The 11,263-nt window shown below is 36.4% G+C and overlaps 1 protein-coding gene across 1 annotated transcript; it reads left to right on the forward strand.

The window, feature by feature from the left end:
- The first annotated feature begins 384 nt into the window (after positions 1-384).
- LOC131302669 (ethylene-response factor C3-like) lies at positions 385-1,178 on the forward strand. Its single transcript, XM_058329418.1, has one exon. It carries the CDS (start codon positions 451-453, stop codon positions 1,075-1,077), a length of 627 nt encoding a protein of 208 aa, XP_058185401.1. The 5' UTR covers positions 385-450; the 3' UTR covers positions 1,078-1,178.
- The last annotated feature ends 10,085 nt before the right edge of the window (positions 1,179-11,263 follow it).

Raw genomic sequence — 11,263 nt, forward strand, 5'->3', positions numbered from 1 at the left:
AATTGCAGCTAGACAGAAAAAGAACCCTACCACTTCCTTTGAAAACAATTATAGAAAGAAAGAAACCCTACCACTACCCTGCATTTAATAAAAGAAATTGAGTTTCATGTTCCATTTTTTTACGCAGACGTTCCATTTTTAACGTAAACTTCGCGTTAAAAGTGGAACGTCTGTGTACAAAAGCGGAGCGTCAAAATCAACATCCTTAATAAAATAATTTCATAACGCCATATTTCACCTGTAGTGATCTGTTTGAAAAGTTCATAGATCTTTGTTTTCCTCTTCTTTTTCTCAGCTCAAAATTGTCCCATTCGTTGTTCATTCTAAGCCATCAATTCTGAAGAGAGAGAGAGAGAGAGAGCCTACATAAGGAAATTGTCTAAACCACAAAAAAAAAAAAAAAAAACCTCTAGATCTAATCTTATAGTACTGCAAATAATTCCTTTTTCCATGGAAAATCTTTCCTCCCCTCAATACCTGAGCTTTGATACATCATTGTCTGAGCTTCTTCCAAGCGAAGAAAACAGCTCAGATGAAAGTTTTCCAGTCAATTTCCCTGATGAAAAAGTGAAGGGAAAAGCTTTGGAAACCGACGGGAAAAAGGAACCCAGAAAGGAAAAAAGGTTCATAGGCGTGAGGAAGAGGCCATGGGGAAAATACGCAGCCGAGATACGCGACTCGACGAGGAACGGAGCGCGCGTGTGGCTCGGAACATTCGCAACCGCGGAGGAAGCAGCCATGGCCTACGACCAAGCCGCATTCGCGATGCGCGGATTGTTGGCTCGGCTCAACTTCCCGGCCGAGAGGGTTCGCGAATCGCTTCGCGAGATCGAGTGTTTTAATAGGTGTGAGAGTAGTGGAACATCACCAGCTGCAGCTTTGAAGGAGAGTAACAAGATGAAGAGAATGAAGTTGTTGCGATCAGGTAATGATCATAAGAGGAGTGAGAAAAAGGAAGAAAATGTGTTGTTTGTGTTTGAGGATTTAGGGGTTGATCTCTTGGATGAGCTTTTAACCACATCTAATGCCACTAGTTCTAGCACTAGCACTAGTACTACTTCTGATGTAGACTTATGAAGGATATGATATGTGTGTTTGCAATTTAAGGAGAAAATTCTTATGAGTTTTATGTGCAATTGCTATGAATTCCGATACTTTTTTTTGCTCGGCAAAAGAAATTTTATTAATCTTTGAAAAGAATTCCGATACAATTTAGAGGGTGTATATTGTACACACCCAAAAATTAGGTGTTTATTGTAACAATTTCCCATCTTGCAAAACTATTGTCCAAAGTGTAATATGCTCGTGTTCACAACTCTAAAACGTTACTCGTTCTCTATCTAGAAAACTCTCTCCCCCTCCTCTCCAAAAACCGCAACCGTCTAGGGTTCATGGGGATTATGGCGCAGTGGTTGGGCCGAGGCCGGCCTTGGAGGAAGGCGGCAATTTCGGTTGTTGTTGGTATGGTTAGGTTTTTTTTTTTAGGCTGGACTCAATAGGTGTTCTGGGCTTGGCTCTTCAAGTGTGGGCTTATCCCATTAGGTGTTTCCTTGGTTGGCATTTTGCCAATCTTGGATTAGGTCTAGTAACATGATTTTTCTTAGCTTATTTAGGAATATGATACTGTCTAATACTTGTTCTCTTTAGTATTTGTAACAATTTCAAATATTAATAAAACTTTCTTTTACCGTTGAAGGAAAAAAAGAAACAACTGTCCAAAGAATTTGATAAGGTAACAGACAATTAGCATACCCAAATCCTCAAATATATATCTAGGATTTTACCCAAAACAGATCAAATTGTTGAGGTTGTTGCACACCGTAAGTCAGAAGGGGGTGTTTTGTCCCTTTTTTTACTTCTCGATGTACCATTTGTCGAGTTTCTAAATATATATATATATATATATATATATATATATATATTTATTTATTGCCGATAAACAAAAAAAGCTTGAAGGGCATGTGAATTTCATCTGGTATTATTAATCCAGGTTTGATCCTTTTTTGCAAGGTTAAGTTGGAACTCCTTTTTGGGCCATATATGAAAGTTTTGAACAAATATATATAGTACGCAGTTATCGGTCTACATTTTGGGTACAGAAACGTAACAGTCAATTAGACCAAAGTAATTTCACTTATATATGTTATAAAATGATCAGATATGCATATATTGCATCCTATTTTTTGCCATAGTATTGTTGTCTTTAGAATATTGTTTACCAATAGCTCTCTTGAGAACTCCACTCGTTAAGATGGATTTAAGGTTTATTGAGATGTGGAAATTATTAAAATGTTTATGGCCTTAATGCAGAAAAACATGAAAATTCTATTTTCACCTTTAGTTCGACAAAGATACTAAGGGGGTGTTTGGTGCTGAATATTTTAGTGAATTCTAGATTATGGATTATGTTTCTGAATTCTGAAAAACTCATACTAAAAATTTGTGAAAGTGTATTGTGAATGTATGAAAAATAGATTATGCATGCATCTTGAAAGTGTTCGGTAAAAACTAGGTTATGACACAGAGTTCTTTTTATCTTTCTGGTTTTTTTTTTTGCTAGGAGTAGAACAAGATGATAACATGGTGTCTCACGTCGTTTCACCGGATGTTATCATTCCGTTTCTTGAGATGGATGTGTAAGAAATGACCCTTGAGAGAGTTTAGTTGTTTTTTGCTTGTCCAGTGTACCAAAAAGAAAGTTAGTTCATATGAGCAATAATTAAGCTTCAAATTTTAATAAAGCTCTGCTCAAACTTAAGTCATGATCGATCAGCTTTGTTAAGCCGAGTCAATCGATCGACTCATAATAATTAGCAAAATTAAAAATTTTGAAGCTAATATATATATATATATATATCGGCTTCATAAGATATAATATTGCATACGTAAAACGCTAAGTCACTAGAGCTTGAATTGTACACCAATACAAGGTGATCGACGAAGACTTTAATTTAGAAAAATGCTTCAAGAGCACTGAATCATTTGTGAATAAGTACCGTTGATTTATCTTCTGAAGTGAATTTGTACCATTGATTTATTACCTAGCATTGTGCTCTTTTCCTATCCGAGAAAGGACGTGGGGGGTGTTAAGAGCTTCTCTCTCGGCTCAAGGCATACTGCAGTCTGCATATATACATGTCCTTTTGCACACTCTTTATAGGCTGCACTCGATGATCAATTCTATGATTCACACCGTTTATTTTTTTGGACTCGTTAAGGTGGTCAACTATAGTAGCCATTCATGCAACTATTCAGGGCAAACGTGTTTAATTATACAACTACGTACCGATCGAGACTGATTAATTTGTTCATGAGCTATGTATGATCAACACAATGATATCCCCATGATCGAATTTGGAAGAAATAACAATGGTTCCAGTACTCAAGATCGAGGTCATCAGGTCCGAGATGGATGATGGATCTAGATCCCACTTGTAGCAGACCTTCGCTGTATTTGGGCAACAGGCTTCTCAGTCGACCCTAAAAAGTTGATATTTTTAAGATTTAAAAACTTTTAATTCGCACAATATATCCCTCTCTTTTTCACTTAATCCTTTTTGTTTTAATTAGATGCTCAAACAGCATATATTTATTTTCTGCTATTATCATTTTGATTAGGTGCACAAACAAAGAGCAATGCTACATATATTCCTACCGACTATTCCTCTCTCACATACGTGTCGGGTCTATACATTTAATTGTGGGATGGATCCCACACATTTGTGAGAGAGTAGTGGTCGGTAGGAGTGTACAGGGGCGGAGGTATATAGAGGCCCGGGGGGGCCCGGCTCCCCTAGCGTCCGAGTTTTATAATTTTATATTTTTATATACTTGATTTTAAATATTATTGATAATTATTCGTGTATAGTTACTTATAATCTTAATAATTTTGCTTCGATTTGATAAAAAATTGATTATTTTATATTCTCATTTCTTAATTTTTTTCATAAATAATAAGCACGTGATAGTTGAAATAGCCTAAAGAATCAATTCAATGTACAAATGTAATGAACTGAAAAACAAAAATCTTATGATATAATAATTATACGTTCCGATAAAAAATATATGTCCGTTAAGCCGGCTCTTCTGGTAACAAAATCCTAGCTCCACCACTAGGAGTGTCCCAAGACTTATTGATAAATACTATATACTAATGAACCCCAAGGGGTTGGTCAAGTGGTCTTGGTCTAAAACTTAGGTGTTTGCTCCATTCTAAGGTCTCTAGTTGGTTCGATTCTCCTTGTCAACAACTTTTGAGGCCACCTCACCCATACACTTAAGCGTGTGAAACGGCTGTATAGATTAGTCCGATGTGCGCACAAACTGGCTCAAGACACCATGCATTACCAAAAAAAACTATATACTAACGACATATTATGTACAATACAAAAATAAATTTCCAGACGTGAAAAAGAAGGAGAAAAAAAACGAAAGTTTAGCCCATTATTATTTTCCGAAAGGCAACAAGGAAAGTCTGATCCAATTCCAACTTGGTTCGCGTACTTGGGCCGTAGACTTTGCGTATGCCACAGTCTTGCCACTTGTGTTAGGGAAGAATAAAAACCAGGCCGAAATCTCATGGGCCACAATTTTTGCTTTGGGTTGGCAATGCTTACTTGTCCTTCTTTAGTAAAGTTTTATTTTTATTTTATTTACTATTATTATGTTTTCCGCTCGGCAAAAGTCAGCAGTGTTGTAATTAGTGAGGTTTAAACCATAGTCACATACATGGAGTATATGGTAGCAACCAGAGGTGACGCCAACCTATTAGCTGTAGGGTTGCTTGACACCATGGGACAAAAAATTAGAGCTACGGTTGGCGTATATAAATTATGTCTGTTAGTAGTCTGTATGACCTCATGTCCAATACAGTAACTCACTAGATAATTTTTCCCTACAACCTTATAACTCATGCATACTTTGGTTAGTTTGGTGCCCCCGTCCCCCTCTCTCCAAATTGTTTTTTGTATCCCGCTCTCAAAAAATTATTGCACTCAAATTTTTTTGGAAAGAAACATCACGTAAACTTAGCAAGAGGAGTATTAATTTAGGATTCCCTTTCATCTCGTAAACTATTGCCCTCAAATAGTTTTTATGTATTTTGGAAATTGATCTAAATTTTTTATTTACAGGTATATCTAAACAGACCTATTTGAAACTTTAATTTTCTTTGGAGATAAATGAATTGTTTTTTACTTTTTATTACGAACTATGAAGTAATTTTTGTGTGAAATAATTGAAATTTGAACAAATGAATGACTCCCCAGTGTTAATAATTCTTGAAGTTGCCACTGGTGCCCACCATTGAGCTAGCACTCGCCTTGCACCTTTCCTTAGTAAAGTTAAGCTTTGCTGTATTTTGCCAGCTTTATTTTCGTGGGTTGTATTTTTCCAATCATTTTGTCAATTTTTGTGTTCATTGTATTGGCATGGGTTGGTATCGTGCCAACTTAGTGCTTGTTTCTCGGGCTCTTGGGTGGCATACAATTGTTGGGTGCAATGGTGGAGCTATGATTTATGATCCGGGGGTGCCAAATCAAAACAATCTTTTAGCTATGAAAATTACAAAAGCACATAGCACTAAATAGATTGCCTGAGATGAACGATCCTATAATCTCGATCCTATAATCTCGATCTATTCGAGAGAGAGAGAGAGAGAGAGAGAGTCATCGCTCATCATTCGTCAATTCCAAGCGCCGGTAGCCGTAGAAAATAGACTTGATTGCTGGCCGAGGACCCTCACCTTAATCAGCTTTCAAGTTCGACGCATGATTTGACGGATTGAAGTGGAGTGGGAGAGTTTGTGCGAGGAAAATACAGAGAGAACTCAAAAGAATGTTGGTTTGTTTTATTTTGAAATGAAATTTTTTTAAGTGACAAGAAGGTAGTCACAGTGATAAGTGTCAAAATATGTATATTTTGGCCCTCCAATCTATATTTATTAGTCTTTTTTTTTTGTTAACTGATTGTTATTATTTGTTGTTATGTATAAAGGTTGCTCGAGCTCGATTTTCAAGATTTTGGGGTAAAGACAGAAGTTAGCAAAAGTTTTGGGCCAAAGCGCGAAGTAGATGAAACCCAAGGGCCTCTATGTGATTCTTCCTTTCAATTCCTATATAAATACCACTTTTTACCCTACTGGTCTTCGGCAGCTTTTTGGAAAAAAAAGAAAAAGGTTACGGACGAAAAAGGAGGAACGGTGGCTGCCAAGATCTCTTTCTGTTCCTGTAGGTTTTCTTCGGAGTTTTATTCCTTTTAAATTATTTGAAATTTTGTTCAGTTACTCGCATTTTAGTAATTCGTTTTAATTTATGTTCTTTATTAAAGTTATTCGTTTGAGTTATATTGGTATTAATCTTTTGTTTATTTTCTCTTCTACGTAATAGAACCATGTTTCAATTTAGGGTTTCTTTTGTTTATTGCATAATGATTAGTGAGTAGTCGTTTAGGTAGGGTCGCGGGGTGATTAGCACACTGTGGCTAGTTCGGGCACTGCTTCTTTTATCAAACAATGAAAAAACGATTTTAGATTGGAAAATACTTCCCGCGGACGAACCTGGGCATCGTTGGAGCCCATGTGAACGGGAGAATGGGGATCCAAAACTCATTCTTCGCTGCGCATGAGTATACGGCGACCATAGGGTCTCGCATCTTGCGGGGTATCTATTTCAATCTAAAATTAAACGTTTTTAAGAACTCCAAACAGAGCAGGTTAATCCGGACTAGTTACAAGTGCTATGAACCCTACGACCGTACCTCTTTTAATTATCTGAAAAGTTTAATTATTTCGTAAGTTTAGTTAATCTCAATCAAAACAACAAGGGGTGGCTACCTAAGAGCCCATTTAAATTATAACAACCCGAGTTTTTGTTCAGCACACATTACCGTCTTTGTGGATTCGACTCCGGTCTTACCGGATATTATGCTGCGTCAGTCTCCGCCCTACGCTTGGGGCAACCCATTAATTTAGGTTTAGGAATCGGTAAAGCACACAGCAACCCCAAAATGTTGCGAGACTTTGAAAGCCTTTAATCCCCTCTCAGTTCAAACTAATTTTTTCCCAAAAAAGTGGGGGGCCTTCGCCACCCCACCCGCCACTGGTTGGGTGCGTGGGTGCATGATAACACATATAGTTGGGGTGCTTGCTACATGTTACAATACCGTCGTGTCTTTACTCCTTTTAATCTTTGTAATAATGTCTTAATTTTTTTGCTAATACTAAAAAATGTATGCCTTTGCTGTCGGAATTTTATTGAAACCTTGCCACGTGACGTACAAGAGAAAATTTAGTTTTTCCACCGACATAGCAAATCACGACGGTCATGCTTGGCCGTGACATAAAACAGTGACAAAATTCATTTCCTAGCTCAGGGTATTTTTTTTCTACTGGTTTTGACCAAAACACTATCACGTGTAATATTTGCTTACGATTACCTATTTATAGACAGTGCAAACTTCACTTAAATCTCATGTGATTTGGTCGATGTGCAGATAAACTTTTGAACTTCATTTAGTAGCGTATGACTCCCGTGTGGTTTAATTGTGTACTACGTTCATAGTTAATTTTTTTTCATCAAATTTTATATAGAAAACGAAGGATTTTAGTTCAGTCGGTCCTAAGATCGGCACAGCTTGATTCCCTGAAAAATAGGAATTAGTTTCTCCACTGCTCCTCCTTTCAAGACTGGCTTGATCTTTTTCAATTTGATCCACAAGCAACCCAAACGCAAAACCAACCTATCCAAGCTCTGAACAAGAAACAACACGATGCACGCATTGGGGAGGAATTGGAGAGGCGAAGGGTACCTGACCCGAATCAAAACCCACACGAGAGAGAGAGGGGTTCAATCTTGGGGGTCGATCGGAAGGTTAACGGAGAGGAGCTTGTGGAAGTGGTTTGGTTTGCTGGTTGATCTTGGCTTGGTTTGTTGGTTGAACATCAGAGAGTAAAGTTTGAGAGAGGGGTGTTTAATTGTATAGTTTTAATATTGAGAGTCTACTGCAGCATATACATTTTAAAATAGGTAGCTCAAGTAATAAAATGACTTGTTTATTTTTTTTAAAGGTAAAAGATAAATTTATTAATATTTGTGAAATATTCCTGATAACGCAAGGATTTGTATGTTCACCTAAAAAACCCATGTTTACCAGCGAAGATTGGCAAATGTATTACCAGGAATATTTCACAAATATAGGTAAATCTTAGCATATATATATGATCCTGAACCCCACGATAGGTACCGACCTATAAGGTACCGAGGGAGTACATAGTTGATACTGCCTGTTGATTTTAATGTGTTAGGGAAATAGAATCAGTAATTAATCGTCTTTCACTTGATCAACGCTGCTTTAAAGGTGTCCATAACTCCCGCAATTCTGCTATATTGGAAGTAATTATAGCTGTCAAATTTGAATATATAGCTATACATCTCTATGATTACGAGAATGTCATCAAATTATATCTCGTGGTTAAACAATATAAGCAATCTTCCTTTAGGGTTTCTTTAGGGATCGAATTGGGAATTTGTGATCAACTTTTGTGTCAAGATTCAACAAATGATCAGAGTTTTGCATACTCTAACCATATTGGTTAATATTCACTCAATCTAGACCTCAATAATGCACTCAAGTTGGATCAAAGAAGTCAAGATAAGGAATCTCCAATCACACCCTCTACTTCTCTATTTTTCTTTCAATTTTTTCATTTGGAGGGAGGATGGGCTTGAGGAGAATGCATGATATTTCAGAAAATAAGGATATGCATGTATCAAAAAAAAAAAAAAAAAAAAGAGGAAGAAAAAAGAAAGAAAGAATATTTACCAAAAGAAAAAAAAGGAGAGGGTAGGTTAGAGATGCCCTAAATGTTATGGTGACCCTGTTCAATTTTATTTCGACTCTCATTTATACAGAACTTTGTTTTGGCTTTAATTCAGACTCCCGTAAGTAAACGGTGAGATTGGACCCCCAAAAATAGTTGAGATGCACCTTATAAACTGCCACAGACACCTGAACTATAAAAATAGATGTTATATTGATCATCTCAATTTGAGTATCAGAGGGTACACAGTGGGTTGAAGATGCTTAAGATGGTATACGGGGGATCAAACTAGAAATGAATTTAAATAATTAATTAAGGAGCTGGACCTGTGCATATCAACCAAACTTTTCCCACTTTCTTATCAACTAGTCTTGTTAATTATCAACCAAAATTTTCCCACTTTCTTATCAACTAGTCTTGTTAATTATCAACAAACTTTGTCAACTATTTTTTCTCAAATATATAAGTAGGAAACAGCATATACTAGCTACTATTGTGGTCTCTTTGCTTTTGTTTTCTTTAAAATTAAGTGAGTCCTAAAGTGAGTACTGAGTAGTTTAACCAGACACGGGATGTTGTCGAGCGGCCAATCCAATTGTTCATCTCGGCATCTCGGCAGTTTAACCCATCTAATGGTATAAGTAGGTATGGTATATGTGCACCTTAATTATTTCATTGTATTCAATTCCAAATGTATGTCCAAAAATTTATGACATTTTTATATATAATTGACAAGATACACTTATACAATTTGATCAGTGATTTTGCAGTCTCATTTTGGAGTATCCGAGTTATACCCTCAACGTGGCTGGCTAGTTTTAATAACACTAATGTTGAATGCATATATGAAATAAAAAATAAGTATCCGAATAATAGATTCTACAAATGTTCAAATATTCGTTTGCGTAAATCCAGCGTAGAGTATGCCGCTTCGCTTGACCTTTCTCCTTCCTATTAATCTTTGAATAAGCATTACAAAGATTAAATGGAGCGCGGATTTTATTAATCTTCTCCATGCCTCTTTTGTTCTCCCCATTTTTTTCGCTAATAAAAAATGATTTATTAATCTTTATAAAGGGTTACAAAAATTAAAAGGATCTATGGCACACCGGCATAGAGCCACCAAGACCTAAAGGAAGGCAAGACGTCAACCGAAAAACAAAAACCAGAGAAGACTGACCTAAAAGCACCAGGACCTAACAAGCAGAAATGAAAATCAAACCACCAAACCAAACAAATCTAGAAAAGCAGTCTAAGCAACCAAAAAAAAAAAACCAACGCACAACGATCTAACCAAGGGGCAAAATGAAGGCCAAACCTCGGAATTAAAATTCCAAGAAGAGAGAAGCTCCTTTCTTGATATCATCGATCAAGATCCTCTAAATCATCATCCTCCTCCTCCTCCAGGTCATCGAGAGCGTTGATCCCTTCAATGCTCCGGGTCTTCGTTGTTTAGCGAGCTGATCCATACCTTGGCTTGCCATCGAAACATGCAGCACGAGGATTGTGCACATATATATACCTTTCATCAACTTCCAATATGTACAAAGACAAATACATACCTTAATATATAGGTTCAACACATGTAGCATTCTTGACTCTCTAATTAATTAGTAACAAATACGTACCTAATACACGCTTAGCAATTAAGCTAGATAGTCTATGACACGAGAAATGCTTCCACAATTCACTCATGTAGTGTGTATGGGATACATCAGTGATAAAATTATTACTACTTCCATCTCAAAATAAATGTCTGGTCTGCAGAGTCTATGAAAACAAAACATGAAAGTGTCCCAGAAAAGTGTAATGGACGGTCCATGTTAACTTGTGATGGACGGTACAAGTGGATCCGGACCGCTCGTTACACTTTGCTGGTCACTTTCATGCATGTTTTGTTTTCATGGACCCTAACATTTTTCCCAAAATAAATGTTCGGTCTGCAAAACGAGGACTTCGAAATAATACATTTTCTTCAAGAAAAAATTTAATGTTTTTCATAAATCAAAATAACTCATGGATATCTGGCAAATTGTTGAGAAAAATTTGCATTTTTCTTGAAAAGTTTGTATTATTTTTAAGTTCTCATTTTGCGAACTGAACATTTATTTTGGGATGAAGGGAGTATATGTTATTAACATTGAACTCATCACATGTGTCCCATAAACTCATAATGTGATCACCAAAAATATAACAAAAATATTTTTTACTCACAAAACTTCTTATCATAAAGTGCTCAAATATGGTAATTACTCATTTTATGTAACCATACTTAATTAAATGGGTTGATCAAAATTCACTTTGTAGCGTTTTCTCCTATTTTCATACTAATCAAACAACAACAAAAATTATAATTTTTCCCTCTTTCTTGCATTTTCTATCATTTTCACTCTAATCAGATGAACACTCAAATGGCCTCATGAGGAACTAAAACTTTGTCTCCTG

The sequence above is a fragment of the Rhododendron vialii genome, chromosome 10a, assembly GCF_030253575.1.
Source record: "Rhododendron vialii isolate Sample 1 chromosome 10a, ASM3025357v1".
In the NCBI taxonomy this organism is placed as follows: Eukaryota; Viridiplantae; Streptophyta; class Magnoliopsida; order Ericales; family Ericaceae; genus Rhododendron; species Rhododendron vialii.